The 16,105-nt window shown below is 38.0% G+C and overlaps 1 protein-coding gene across 1 annotated transcript in view; it reads left to right on the forward strand.

The window, feature by feature from the left end:
- vps50 (VPS50 EARP/GARPII complex subunit) overlaps nucleotides 1-16,105 on the forward strand; it is a 154,239-nt gene that overhangs the window by 41,646 nt on the left and 96,488 nt on the right. Inside the window, exons 5-8 of the mRNA XM_037693617.1 lie at nucleotides 5,040-5,110; nucleotides 7,443-7,560; nucleotides 8,821-8,856; nucleotides 9,284-9,366. Of these exons, the coding sequence (XP_037549545.1) occupies nucleotides 5,040-5,110; nucleotides 7,443-7,560; nucleotides 8,821-8,856; nucleotides 9,284-9,366 (308 nt within the window). The remainder of the gene's footprint in view (nucleotides 1-5,039; nucleotides 5,111-7,442; nucleotides 7,561-8,820; nucleotides 8,857-9,283; nucleotides 9,367-16,105) is intronic.

Raw genomic sequence — 16,105 nt, forward strand, 5'->3', positions numbered from 1 at the left:
CACACACACATATATATATATATATATATATATATATATGTGTGTGTGTGACTGTGTGTGTGTGTGACTGTGTGTGTGTGTAAACTGTTCACCCCTGTCATTTGAGGAAACTGTGCTTTCTAGATTTTATATTGCTGAAAAATATTGTTTCCTCAAATGATTTGGGTGGCTACTGATTAATCTCGGATGGCCAAGGCCACCATTGGCCACCCCCTGGTTTTGCCTCTGCACCTGGTGCTGTATAAAATTGCTCCTTCTGCTCACTAGGATCCATCACTCTGTGCCACCTCGGACATGTAATAAAAACCCTCTGTTCTTTTACACCATGTAACTGCCATGTGCTTGAATATCTTGCACAAATACCATTAAGGTTTACTTCATTCCCTGTTCAGTTCCAGTCTAGAAAAAACACTCATCTCAAAAACTACAAACATTAGCTTTAAATCATTCAGAGACAGTGGATATTTGTTTACAGCTTGTGTATATTTGATATATCACTCATCCTTTAATTAAACACGCGTTTAGGTTGTGAACCACTAAAATGTCAACAGCAATAAACTTCTGATAAATGTCCCACTCTTATTTCATCAGTTTAAAAATGTTTAAGAACAAAGCCATCAGACACTGACTTTGATATTTGGCAAGGAGTGCGTTTGTCTAGCTGGAAAATGTAAAGGCATTTTACCAACTGGCTCTGACTAGATCACTCAAAACCATTACAAAAGGGTGGAACTGTGCTGTTGTTGACTAGATTATTAATATAAACAATACTGTTATCCAAGTGAGCGTTATCATCATCCTCTTTGACCTTTGCTGTGCTTCAGTTGTTTTAAGATGTGCCCAGCACTTGGGATCACCTTCCATTTACAACAAACTGGTCAAAATAAAATAATGTGAAAAGGTGATTACTGTCTGTACATCGGTTCAGTTAACGTTAAGGTAACACATATGGAAAAAATAAACACACTAAACTGAACGTAACTGTTAGTCAGATCATGCAGTCATGTGACCTAAATTACATTTAATTTAACTTTTTAATGGCTTAAATATAACAAGGTGAGGCAGAGCCCCAACAGAAGCATCATTTTAATGTAAAGTTAGGTAGAAGGAGGCAGCGCATAGCCCATGTGCTGAAGGGTCACAGCATGGACCTCTTATGAATACATGAATAATGGAGGCTGGAAAAAAGCTCCCTTATGACATACTGTCTTTATAGGTTAGTGCAGTCATGTCTATAAGCTCTGAATGTTAAAACCAGTCTGACCAGACATTCCAGCCCATCACTGTGTGCAGGTACCACTTCTCCTTTCATCCAGGCTAAGCTGCTTTAACTGGCTGTCGCTCAGTTAAAGTGTACCTCACAGACACCTCGAAGCTGTGATGTAACACCACATTGGAGGGAGCTTCAGGCAAACATTGGAGCCCTCATCATGTTCAGCACCAGTGTCTCGATGGCTGTGTGTTTGTGTGTTTCCACCCATATGCTTGGGTGTTTGTGTAATCCTTTTCCAGTATGTCTGTGCACAAATCAGAAGCCCTGAGTGTTTCCAGCTTTTACGAGGAGATCATTGTTTTTTTAACTGCTGTGTGTTGATAATGGCAGTCGCAGGTTGAATGGAGATTGTCCTGCATAATGTGAGTTTGCTTGGAGGAGATTAGTTCCTGGTGGAGAGTGAAATAAATGACTTTTTCTTAAGCTAGATTTACATATTGGTACGCTTTTGTTGTAAATTTAAAACCAATATCCAATATTCATATGAATAAAACTAGTCTTATTGATATGCATATCTGCAAATATTAATTGACTGTTTATTTACAAGCTATTTTTTCTGTTTTTTGATGGTTAAAAAGTTCAAGATTTTAGCTGTGTGACTGACTCCTGTACCATATATGGCTTGTGCATCCTCAGTGCGAACCTATGGGTGAGTTTTAACATAGCAGAGGTTTGCAGTTATTAATGGCACTTCAAGCTGAAGATGTGTCTCCACGCTTGCAGCATGAAATTCTATCAGCTGGTTTCAGTTTATTAAATTATTTTTCAGTTGGACCTGGTAAAACATACGGCCAGTTCCCACTTTTTAGTAGACAAGGTCATCTTTTTGGTTTAATGCAATGCTAACTGCCCTACAAACGCTGCTGTGGTTCCTAAGTGTATTGGTTTTTAAGACTTGATATGGGAATTGCTGCCTGGATGAAAGTTATTTAGTTCTGTATAAATGTTTATAAGTTTATGTCCCACAGGAAGGCTAGGGGTCAACAGGGGAACAGTAACTGTTGAAGGGGTACATGTAAATATTTAGTGGTTTTATCTGATGCTACATGAAAACTGTTGGATGCCTGGTGGTTATTTCTGTTTGTTCAGTTAAAAAGGGTTTTTATGAAATGATTGTTATATTTAGGCATGTTGTGATAAACAATAAATCAATTAATCAATTAAACAATTAATAAATTAAAATTATCAGCCTCATTTTCATTTATCAGCTTTATCGTTTCTTTGTGTCTCTCTTTCTACTGAAGACACTGGATGACAAAAGGCTCAACTCCAGTGCTCTTCACTGACCCCTCCCTTTCTCTTGAAAATCCATTTTAACTGTCCCAAATCACATTTTTGGATCATTAAAAGCAGCTAAGCAGAAAAGCTAAGCTACAAGCTAAGCTAACAGGCTGAGCTTGGGGAAAAAAACTCTGTCTTGTCGAAGCTCCAAAATCCATCCATCCATTCATTATTTTTTACCTGCTTCTTCCATTTTGGGTCACAGGGGTCGCTGGTGCCCATGTCCGGCAATCACTGTGTGAGGGTCTCCAGTCCATCACAGGGCCACATAGAGACAAACGAGACAAACAACCATTCACTCTCTCACTCTCACCTAGGGACAATTTAGAGTTACTAATCAGCCTAACATGCATATTTTTGGTCTTTGGGAGGAAACTGGAGTACCCGGAGAAAACCCACACATGCATGGAGAGAACATGCAAACTCCACCCAGAAAGGCCCCCGGACCGGGATTTGAACCAGGGACCTGCTCGCAGAGAGGCAGCAGCTCTACCAGTTGCGCCACTGTGAAGCTGAAAACTTGTTTACTGATTTTTAGTAAAAGCTTTGTGTGACAAATTCTATTCTAAAGAGCTCAGACCACACAGAGCGTCCGCCATTTTGAGAACCGAAGAGAGACAGCTCATGTCTCGTCAAGGGGCCTCCCTCCCATTTTTCTTAAAGAGACACGCTCTTCGCTCCCTCACTATCCATCCTTCGGTTCAAACAGTCGTATGGTAGTCAAAAAAGTAATACACTCAAAACAAATTAACCAACATTTCTTCTTAAATTTGACAATTACATATTATTGTCAAATTTCAAACAATATTATTGTTTATCGCAATAATTTCTGAGACAATGGCCCAGCAAAATTTGTTATTGTAACAGGCTTAGTTATATTATCAGTACTATTATTTATATATTTTAAAGCGATTAAGCTCTTTATTTTAAATGTACTGTGAGCTGAGGGGTGTGAGGACAGTTGCAAGGCTGGCATGTTCAACAATGTATGGTGCAAACCCAGATTGTTCATTTCTGATGCGTTTGTGTGTCATTATTGTTGTATCAACTTGGGTTGTTGTGGTTTTCAGGGTTGAACGACTTACAATAATTTGAAATTTTCCAAGAATCGCAAATGCAGTACTAAATGGTAAATAGACTGTACTTATATAGCGCCTTTCTATCTTATATCAAGATACTCGAAGCGCTTTACACTACAACCTGTGTCCTCATTTACCCATTCATACAGCACTCTACTAGATCTCTACAAAGATAATTGAACAAATCATTCTAAAGAAACTAATCAGATCTTTAGATCACATTCAGACACTGATGGGACACACATTGGAGGCTATGAGGGGTTCAGTGTCTTGCCCAGGGACACCAGCATGTGCCTGCTGGTGGATTCGAACCCCCACTGCTCTAACCACTAAGCCACAGCCGCCTCCCTACTACTAAAGTTTCTGTGGACTTTTGTAAGGTGTTGACATTGTTGTAATTCTCAATCTGTGAAATTATTTCATGATTAAAAGTAAAACAAACAACTTATTGATATAGGCAGCTTTTTTTTAAATACTAAATTTTTGTGCAACTATAGTGTACATTCAACCCGGGCATGGAGCTTACCTGCTTGAAGCTGTTTTTGGTTTGATTCTTCTCTTGGACCAGTGTTCCAACATCTGGCTGTTTTGCATCACATGGTTTTTATTCCTTTAGAGAAAACTCTTTCCATTTAATAAACCTTTAGAAAAATTCTCGAGACGTATCGAGATCTTCGTCAGCACTCAAGATCATGAGGTCAGATTGGTTTGCCCACAGCTGAAGTGCTGCTTTTACTGTTGTTGTTGCTTTATTATTACCGTGAAAATGAATTTCCTCAGACCATATTCCGTTGGCAAAAGATTATTTTTCATTTGACAATGTTATAAATTATTTTTTGAAAACACTGGGCCTGTTTTTTGTTTTGTTTTGGAAGGGTTGATTTAATGTTGAAAAATGAGATCAAACAAGCATGTTACCACACCTCAGGCTTTACATCTGGCAGATCAAGAAAATAAAAGCACAAAGAGGACAAGAAATGTCAGCCCAGAGTTATGTTTGTGCTCAGCAGAGGTCATTGAAGTGGGATCATTTCTGAACTCTTGAGAGCAGAGTGCTCATTGATGCTCCTCTAAATGTCACAGCTCTAAAGAAAGGATCTCTTTGGTTTTTCTGTTTTAAACAATATTCTCTTGAACCCTTAAGTTGTGAGTTTGGCAGGGGAAACTTGCCCCCTACCGTGCTAATATCATTTTTCAGCTCACAGCAGAGATATGTGCACTGAAAGATACTTGGATCAAAGTGTGAGAACAGCTGTTTGCATCTTTGCAATGTTTAGGGGAGATGAGTTGTCTGAAATGATATTAGAGCCGTATCTTGCCTCTTTCTAATGACAAATATAAATACATAATGCTGCTTTGTTTTAATGATTGCAATTTGTGTTTCAAGTCATTGTTTATGTTCACAGGAACTGGAGAGGGTGACGGCCTTACAGACCAACCTGCAGCTGGCAGCAGTCATTTGCACTAATGCAAGGAGGTAATGATGTTCTGTAACATGCAACCGACTCTGGAATAGTTTCTCAAACAGCTCGTTCATTCTGCATCTGATTACCAAGTGCTTGTCTCATAACCATGATTTCCTCTCATAGAGCCCCCATCTGTTGAAATAGATGGTTTTCATCTCTCTTTGATAGCACAGTGGGAATGGTTCTGAGAAGTGGTGAAAGTGCAGGGGAATGGCATTCACCTGCAACTGCAACTCCAAATGCAACTGTGACTTCAGAAAGCATTGAAGCCACGCGGCATGCAGCCTGTCCACAAAGTCCTCAATTCACTCTCAAGCCCTGTAGTCCCGTTTCTATGACCAAAAGGGAGACACGCCATATGAGAAAGTTATTAAAGAGCAATATTACGTCTGTAGATGAACATATGCTGTATATATTCATAAATTAAACGGATTCTTTCATTTTTCTGGACTGAATAATGTCGTGCATTGAATTATTAAAAATGTAACGTGAGACGTTAATTATCTTTGACCCATCAAAATGAACGTGGTCATTTATTAACAGAATCAAGTTTAACACATCACACATTTACATTAATTGGCAAAAATTGAAAATAACAACATAATTAATCAGCTTTACAATCAGGAAAACCATACGGCCATGATTTTCCGTTGCTTCACCACAGACATTTCTAAAAATATCTGGATTAATTTGCTAGCAGATAGAAGAGTTTAAAGATGGAAAATGAAGTTTAAGTTGAGAGAGATGGGGAGGGAATTTGTCTGTTATACCAGAACAGCACGCTCCTTCTAGACCAGCTTGACCCACGGTACACTTTGGTTGGGATCGACTCTTTTACCTTTGCAGATGATAATTTCAGCGTTGGTGTAGAGCTTTCCTTTCAACTCTTCCAGCGTCTCCGTAAGAACAGCTAAACCTCAGGAGTCGTGAGATCATCCAGAACAGACATTTCATAATTCCCTGATCTTCTCTCGTTCAGCTTGTTTTTCTTCCTCCAGCATCCTGAATTCCAGCCTTCTGAACTCTGGAACTTTCGGAACCAACTCACAGCATTCTCTCAGCGTTCTCCTCAGCGTTCTTCCCAGAACTGCCGAGAACTTCTCAGAACTACTGAGCTCTCCAGAACTCGACTGGAGCTGGAACCAGTTTTAGAACTAGGAAGTGGTGCACCTTTTAAAAAGGGTCACTTCCGGTTCATTTGAGGACTTTCTGATTGGTCGATGGACCAACAGAGGTGTGTTTTGTGATGTAAGGTGTTATTAAAAAGTCAAGGAAAAAGATTAGATTGTTTAAGAACAGACAGAAGATATTATGAAGAACTCAGACTTCGTGGAGTCAATTCTCTAGTATCTGCCTGAAAAAGTTAAACATGACATTTCTTTTTCAGTAAACTTGCAGTTGACCGAAACTTGAACTTTGACCAACTTACACAACTTGCTCATTGAAGACAGAAAATCAGACAATGCATCATTAACCTGATTTCTACTTTGAATGAGGATTAACAATCATTATTACTGTTTCACAGTTGATTTAAAAATGAGTAGTTCACTTCAACATTTAAAAATGGTTTGAACTAACACAATTTGATTATCAAACATTTGTAAAATAGTAATGATAATAGAAAGTAGTGTTCTTTCACTTGATTAATTCAAGAAAGAAAGTCTCAGGATGGGTCAACCTGTATTTCTGGATTCAAATCAATGAAATGACAGTTTCTGTCCCATAAGGTCCTTAAGGTCAGGATTTGACCTCAGGCCTAGTTCACTACACGTCTAATTAAATCAAAGTAAAACAAAACAATAATGCGATGTGGAAATCATTCAGATTAGTGTGCATGAGTGAATAATTTAGGTAGAAAATGAAAACAAAGCAAAATTATTCTAACACACAAAGATGGGAAAGCAGAGGCTGCTGTAGCTCGGTGGTCAGTGCCGTGGACTCATAATCTTGAGGCTGCAGGTTTGATCCCAGGTTTCGTCAGGAAGGCCGTTTGGTGTAAAATGATTGGGTTCGCTCGCTGTGGCGACCCCTGCAGGGAGCGCAGCTACAAGGAAAACAAAAACAAAACCATATCAAGGCATATTCTGAATACATGATATTCATCTTTAGACAAGAAAAACAGCTGTTCATCACATCTGTTGTAGTCACATTTACAACAACCCAAGTGAAAATTATTTGTTTATTCTATGTGAATGTCTGCCAGAGCTGCCAAATATCTACTGGTACATACCTTCCTTAACAACCTTGATGTAACCTTGCTTATGTTACGTTTTTGTTCAAGTTGTCTTAAAAATTCTTAAACTGTAAATAACTGTAAACCCCACCTGGACTTTGTGTGTGAAGGCAACTACGAGGCGCAAAGGAGGGGTTCACAGAGGCCAGCCTGGGTCTGTTAGCCAATCAGAGGAGGCGACAACTGCTGACAGGTCTACTCAAGTCCCTAAGGACCATCAAGACCCTGGTAAAGTTACATTTTTAAAAAACATGAAATATTCTACTCTAAACTGCATTTATTTGTTGTTTAAATGAATTTCATTGTACAGAAAACACCCAGAAAACTTCTCTCCTGAGATGTAAAGTCCAGTTAATATGTCAGTCCAATAATTAATATGTCAGTCCAGTCAATATTGACCATCTTAACACCAACAAAACTGGTTTGTTCCACTTTGGAGTAAGCTGTTGGGGGAAGAATCAGTTTTGCTTTGTGTTTCCTTGACTGATGAAGCCTTCCGGATCGAAGGCGAAACGTTTCAGCACAAAAAAATAAACTGTCCAGATGACCTGACTGAAAAATGTTGGATAAACACATCACTTTTGTTTTTGCTCCCATTTTTCATGAGCTGAACTCAAAGACTTAATAAAATTTCTACCTACACAAAAAGGTCTTTTCTCTCAAATATTGTTCACAAATTTGTGTAAATCTGTTAGTGAGCACTTCTCTTTTGTGAAGATAATCCATCCACCTCACAGGTGTGGCATTTCAAGATGCTGATTAGTAGGAGTGCACCGATAAATCGGCCGGCCGATTAATTGGCACCAATTTTCTTAATTTTGGGAAATCGGAAATCGGCTGATTCTTGCATGAGAAACCAATTTTATCAATTTTTTTTAGTTTTAACAACAGCTGTCTAAACTTCATTTATATTTCAGAGCACTACCTCATGGCCAGTTAAAACCAGTTTGTATTGTTTCTAGGATGTTCAAGGGTATGTTTTTCAACAAAATAATATTGGAAAGTTGAAGATGCATTGTGACCTTATAACACCGGACAGTGTCGCTTATAAAACAAAATCGTATCGGCAGGTCAGACGTTTTAGAAATCGTGACCGGCCAGAAAACTGCAATCGGTGCACTCCTACTGATTAGACAGCAGGATTGTTGCACAGGTGTGTCTTAGGCTGCCCACAATAAAAGGCCACTCTTAACTTGTACAGTTTTATCACAGCACAATGCCACAGATGTCACAGGTTTTGAGGGAGCGTGCATTTGGCATGCTGACTGCAGGAATAATCAGAGCTGTTGCCATGAATTGAACGGATTCACTTTGAAATACTCACAATCACACATGTGCAAGTGATATTAGCACAAATAATCATTAAAACTCCCATATATTACTAGCATTGTCTCATCAGGAAAGAAACGATCTGCTTCTGAGCCTGTTATCTACTTAATACTTTGTGGTATTCATATGTTTTTTCCTTTCTTGCTCTTTTCCTCACAGCAAAGAACAGATGTAAGACTCAGCGAGATGCTTGAGGTATTGTAATCCCTTCAACTGTACATGCATACATACAGAAAACTTCATAATGGACTTGAAAGGTCAAACATCAGAGAAGATTCAGCACTAAAAGCAAAACCAACACTAATACTAGATTGTTTGACAAATGCGTGTCTGTTGTAAAGGTCAGTCGAAGTGTGTGAAATGAGTCTGACAGCCGTACAAGTCTGACAAATTCTGACAACTGTTTTCAGATACTGTAAATGTTGTGCCACATTGGAACAAGATACAAAAGGACATCACATGTAGCCTACATTTTGTTTTGTTCCCAGACACATTTTATTTTTACATAAATGCTGTTAAAGTGTCATTTGATCCAATTTAAAATTTTGTGTTTTACATGAAACTGCACTGAAAAGTTTGTATTTTTGGAAAAGACACTAAACGACCTCTCTGCTTCTTTTAGGAGGAAGACTATCCAGGTGCGATTCAGCTCTGTCTGGAATGTCAAAAGGCAGCCAGCACCTTCAAACACTACAGCTGCATCAGGTACAGTGTAAACAGATTGATTTTGTGATTTAGCTGTGTCCAATGGGAGAAGTCTTGGCCTTTTTTTTTCTGGCTGGATGGCAAAATTTATGATGGAAATCTAATCTTTCTGAGTTATGTCGGTCTGGAATAATCTGATTTCAGTTCTGCTCAGGTAGAAAACACTTTTCTTTCAAATTGTGTTTATCTTGAAAGGCAGATCGAAGAGCGCCAGACGTTTTTGTTTTTTCCCCTCAACTTCTCAAGGTTGGAATCTAATTGATCTGTTTGGTGAACTCTCACTAAGGGACTAATTCCTTCTTGTTTGGTGCATTGTCGTTTCCTTGTGTCTGCTCTGTGGCTTTGGCCATCATGTCGAGATAGTTTTCTAAATGATTTTCCCATCTGCATACATTGTCAGTTAGGATGAAGCTAGGTAAAAAAAAAAAAAAACAGAACATACAGCCTGATCAAGGACATTTTTACTGATTTTCTTGCTGCAATCCTAGTTTTCTTTTAAGAGAACATGTTGGGTATGCATCTGACAGCGTCCAGTTTAAGAATATTACTGTTTATCCCCCACTGAGAAAGCATCCAGTTACAAGATTTAGAGACTGTAGCAGACATCCAGTGAGCCATGACATACAGATGGTTAACAGCAGTGGTGGAGAAAGTACTCAAAACACTGTACTTAAGTAAAAGTACAAATAAACAGACAAAAACATCCTCTAGCAAAAGTAGAAGTGCCACATTAATGTTTTTATTTAGGTAAAAGTAAATACTGTAAGTACTTGCTTTTAAAAATACTTGTATTACAAGTAAAAGTACTTGCTGAATGTGTTAACTAATGCAATGGTCTACAATAGCATAAGTGTGCCTACCAGATGTATATTTTCTGTAATACATTAATAGTGTTGAGCCATTTTAATGAACAATGCTGCAGATAATTCATGTTTTTATTGTGTTTACTCTGTGACACCGTTCACACTTGGACTTGTGATTTTATATCAGAATTTCAGGGATGACGTGCAGAGTTAAATGTCATTAAGCAAAATAAGAAAGAGGAATGATTTTACCTTTGAAAGTTTTTATTTAACACAAAGTAAACCAAAGTGACATTTTAACTGCAGTAAACACATTTAAGTAAAAGTTGTCTGCCTGAAAAAAGGAGCATTAAACCTAACAAGGAATATCTGATCATTTCAACTCCAGTTTGTCATCAACTAGTTAAAATACTGTCTAAACCTTGTAATGGGTCAATAGTGAACAATATTTTAACTTCCTGACACCATTTTCAAAACTTGGACCCGAGTGTCGAGACATTTGGAGACATCTCTTGTCTCCTGTCCAACATCCCATGAACTGACACATTTTAATATTGCAGCAAGAATTTCTTGTTCAAGTTCAGAAGAAGTTGGTTTTCAAAGTTTTTTCAGTCCAGTCTGGATCTTTGGGAGATAAAATCTGTCCTGCTGTACTGAACAGTCTTTCAATAGTCTTTCAATAGTCTTTCAATAGTCTTTCAATAGTCTTTCAATAGTCTTTCAATAGTCTTTCAATAGTCTTTCAATAATCTTTCAATAGTCTTTCAATAAGGCCATGGTGGTGCGTATCTTCTTTCTGACTCTCCGTGGTGGAATCCATTTTGGGTGTGTTAGTGGTGCTGTGGGTGCGTCCAGCTCAGAGATATATAAACTAGAATATACGTCATTGGTCCAGCTCTTCTTGAAGGTGGGTCCAACGTTGCCTGTCCACTTTGCAGTGATTCAATGGACCAACTCCCCTCTCACCACTGGTTACTTTCAAACTAACGAACAGATAAAAAAAATGCAACGTGAATGCAACTTTTAATACAATGCATTATACAAGGACACAAGGATTTTTATTGTCATTCACATCACATGTGGGACATGAGGTGGGACGAAACTATACATATGGTCATATGAAATTTATTTATAGAAATGTAGTGTAGTAGAAAGTACAGATACTTAATGTAAAATGTAGTGGAGTAAAAGTAGAAAGTACCCATGTTTAACTCTACTTAAATGAAGCACAGATGCATGAAAAATGTACTTAAGTACAGTAATGAAGTACTTGTACTTTGTTACATCCCACCACTGGTTAACAGTGATACACTTTTGTAAAAAGACAGCCAGACAATCTTTGTCGAAGTCACAAGTGAGATCTCAGAACATCTGAGAAAAAGATTTGTCCACTCATGACTGTCATAAGAAACCAATCTCTTCTTTTGGAGGTAAAATCGAATTAAAAAATAAAGAATATATCAGTAATTTATGTGTAACTATGGAAGATGTCCTGGCTGTCGGATAATGAATACTACATATTTCTTTTTCAGCCAGACTCTTGGTAGAAAGTCTCTAAAATAAGATATTTTAAAAACAGACAGTGAATAAATACTAAATCTAAATAAATGTCTGTGCATTTTCAGAAAGACTAGACTGCAAATTAAGTTTTTATCACTAGTAGTAAAATACTTATTAAAGATAAAAAATACCACTGGGCCAATTTTATGACTGTAGTTTGATTAACAACTGCAAAATGGCAATTAACAAGGAACCATTAGGCTCAGGTGATGGTTGAGCAGGAAATAATCATCCTGCTGTTTTCTTAAACCCTGAGTTTCTGATGATTTGTGAATGTATTGCATTTCTTTTCACTGACTGATTCTGTTATTATTGGTAACATTTCATTTTCTCAATAAATGCCCTCATTAAATAAAAGATAAAAGACAGATAAGCCTATTGCTTATGAAGCAGCAATAATATTATTTTCTGTCATTATTTATCTCTTTTTTAATTTCTTTGTAGCATCCAAAGCTTCTCTTCAGGACTTATTTGATTTTCCTGCTCCCGTTTGCTGTAGCCTTCTTTGTATCCATTTCTGCAGTTGCTGCTCTCTGTAGCTCTGGCAACATAAACTAACTGCCAGTGTTAAAAATGTCACCCTCGGTGCCAGATTTAAATCCCTTTACCTGCCACTGATGAAACTTTTGCAAAGCCTTAAATTTAGTTGTTGCTCACTTGGTAGTCTGTGTAGGAATAATCACTTTAAACAAGAAGCTGAGACGATTTTAACTAGGCCTGTCACAATAACAAATTTTTCTGGGCGGCTAATTGTCTCAGAAATTATTGCGATAAACAATAATATTTTTTGAAATTGAACAATAATTAATTGTCAAATTTTAGAAGAAATGTTGATTTGTTTGGTGTGTAGTACCTTTTTTGACCACCTGATGGCAGTATAAGACTGTTTGAACCAAAGGCTGGGTAATTGAGCTATAAGAAAAATGGGAGGGAGGGCCCTTGACGTGACATGGGCTGACATGGTGACATGGCAGACGCTCGGGGATTTGAGCTCTTTAGCGTAGCATTTTTCACACAAAGCTTTTAATACAAAATCAGTAAACAAGTTCTCAGCTTCCAACAATTTTCAGTCGGGTCATCTGGACAGTTTCTTTGTTTTTTTGGTGCTGAAACATTTCACCTTCCATCCAGAAGGCTTCATAAGTCAAGGAAACGCATAACACAAAACTGATTCTTCCCCCAAACAGCTTACTCCAAAGTGGAACAAACCATTTATGTTGGTGCTAAGATGGTGTCTTTGGCATGCCCTCTCCTCCGGTGCCAGCCCTCTTCCTCGTCGACAGTCATGTCAAACTGGTTCAAAACCAACAAAGTCCATGCTCAGTAATCCAGGTATACAATCCAACATTTTTCAGTCAGGTCATCTCAGAAACTGTCCAAATGACCTGACTGAAAATTGTTGGATTGTATACCTGGATTATTGAGCATGGACTTTTCTCAGCTTCTTTTTGCAGAGAAAAACAACTTTTTACACGAAGGCACATGTTTCAACCATGAATTTTGGAGCTTTAACAAGACTGAGGTTTATTCCAGAGGTCAGCCTGTTAGCTTAGCTCTTAGCTTAGCTTCTCAGCTTAGCTGCTTTTAACGATCCAAAAATGCAATTTTGGATCATTAAACAGATTTTTTAAAGAAAAGGGAAAGGGAGGGATCAGTGAAGAGCAGCGGAGTTGAGTCTTTTGTCATCCAGTGTCTTCAGTAGAAAGAGAGACATGAAGAAATGATAAAGCCGATAAATGTGAACGAGGTTGATAATTTTCATTTATCATGTGATTAATTGATTTATTGTTTATCGTGACAGGCCTAATTTTAACTTTGGGGTCGTTTGCTTGTATACATAGGAAATGTGATGCAATACCTATTTAGATTAATTTGTTTTCATCTGTTGTCATGGATCCCATAATATCTCCATTAAACCTACTTGACTCAGGCCTTTTCTAAATGTTTGAATTTACCTGCTTTTTGTATGAGCTACTGGAGTGAGTTGACATGAAATGGATAGAGTGAAACCAGCCTTATCTTATTTAAGATGTGTCAAATGAAAACGAAAAGTGTTGAGACATTTTGCATCATAAAAGTAGGTGTGCATCCACAAAATAATAGCACCTAACAAATTCTAATGTATTTTTTGTTGACTAGACTTTTTTTTACCTTCACTTTTGCTGCTGTAATAAGTTAAGTCAGCAAGACGGAAATTTAATACTCCATACTTGACTTGTGATTCCTATTTTTTCCAGGGTCCAATGTGTTAAACTCTGCATGGTATCTACCTTGAAACTGACCACAAATGCTAAACAAAGAGGCAGAAGATAATCATTTTCTACATCTGTGAAAAAGCCTGTTTATTAGAAAATGAAAATAACTATATAAAAGTTGTTTTTTAATACTAAATAATAGCAAAATAAATATGTAACGACCAAAACCTGAAATATTAGTTAATTTATATATTTACAGCAAGTATTTGCTGATTGAGTAGACTTTTTGCACAGATAACGCTGCTAGTGTAACCGTTTCTTATTATAATTTTACCTACACGAGTCACTTTCTGTACACGTGCACACATCCTCCTGTTTCGTTTTTTCTTTGAATCCAACGTTTTGCTCTAGAAGAGAGATATGCTTCTTTCTACTTCCAGTTTGTGTGTATAATAGGTTATTGTTTAGGCCTCTCAACGTTCATCACATGTTACTTTTTGTAGCCCTTCCTTTGTCTCAGAGGGTTCTGCTCACCAGCTCAGTGACACTGGCACCACTGCAGCCAAAATGTTGCTCTCACAGTGTTAACACCCACACCCCTAAAACGTGGTACACCCAAGCCAGTTGACTGAGTCAGCAAATCAGTGTGGAAGGCGTTGCCTCCAAGCCCCTTGAAGCTCCCATCGTTAGGGATACTCAAAAAGGTTTGCAGATTTCTGTGTGACTGTTCAATCCCTGTGGTTGCTGTAGGAACAGTGTGTTAATTAGCTTTTTCTTCTCATATGTTTTCATCCATCCATCCATTTTCTTTACCCGCTTATTCCATTTTGGGTCACGGGGGTCGCTGGTGCCCATGTCCAGCAATCACTGTGCGAGGGGCGGGGTACACCCTGGACGGGTCGCAAGTCCATCACAGGGCCACATAGAGACAAACGAGACAACCATTCACTCTCTCACTCACACCTAGGGACAATTTAGAGTTACCAATCAACCTAACATGCATGTTTTTGGACTGTGGGAGGAAACCGGAGTACTCATATGTTTTTTATGCATTCTTTCTGATCATAGAGGGGAGCTGTATCTGCACATGCAGTAATTCACACTGGACTTTATGACTAAGTGTTTTGCCTTATCGGAGCTACAAATATCCGAGGGTGACCTTGGTTATTAGTGTTAAGTTGATCTGCAGTAGCTTTCTTAAAAAACTCAGATTTTTTGGGGATAGTTTTCTGCTCAGGATATTGCTCATGTTAGAACATCAGGATGTAAGTCAACTTGTGTAGTGATAGGTTTGATAAGTTTTTATGAAGAAAAAACTCACCTGTTTTTCCTTTGCTTTTAGATGAAATTATTGAGGCTTTGTTCAAAGACAATAATCAAAGAGAGATGTCAGTACAGTAATTTAGTCTAAATGAAGTCTATTTTCTTTATTGTGTGTATTTTGGTTTACCCATTTGTTGTTGGCCACGTTAAGCCCTGGTACTTCCAAGCTGTTAGTGTTCATCTCTCTTTCATATCTGTTGTATTAGTTCCTGTTTTTTCTCCCAATGCTCTTTTGTAACTGCTCTATTTGTGGTTCAGTTCCAGTCACTCTACTAAACTGCAGAGTTGGGACAAACTAAAATGAAATGTTACAAACAGGAGGCCATTTATCCTCTTGGCCTTAGCTCTTTTGGTGTATCTCCATATTCTGGTTGCCAGGACTGTAAGCCTTTGCTTTGTGCTCTCCTGGGTCTTTCCTGTGAACATTCAGAAGCTTTTCCTCAGTAGCATGAACCTGAGATTGGTTGATTCACTCACCCCCATGTGGTTGAGCTAGTTTTCTAACTTTTCTGTGTGTTTTCTTTGTTTTTCTCTGATTCCCTTGAGAATACTGGCTTTGGCCTGCCTTATATTGTAGCTGAGAACTTTTGGTGCAGTGTGTTAGCAGTGATGATTACATGGATTTATTAATTGTCACACTGCACTGCTTTTGGCTACAAGACCCTAGCTCATTTGGCAACTGTCTGTTGGTTAACAGCTTACAAGTACTATGTGTTTAACTTTTCAACTACTCCACTTTTTCAGATGAGTATAAATACTTCCATATGGACATAGCTACAAAAGGGTAATTGTCTCTCATTTTGTTTCCCATTTTTTTCCAAACTGCATATGGGACTTAATCTACATATTCCTCTCAGT

The sequence above is a fragment of the Nematolebias whitei genome, chromosome 19 (genome assembly GCF_014905685.2).
Source record: "Nematolebias whitei isolate Nwh7 chromosome 19, NemWhi1, whole genome shotgun sequence".
Taxonomy (NCBI): domain Eukaryota; kingdom Metazoa; phylum Chordata; class Actinopteri; order Cyprinodontiformes; family Rivulidae; genus Nematolebias; species Nematolebias whitei.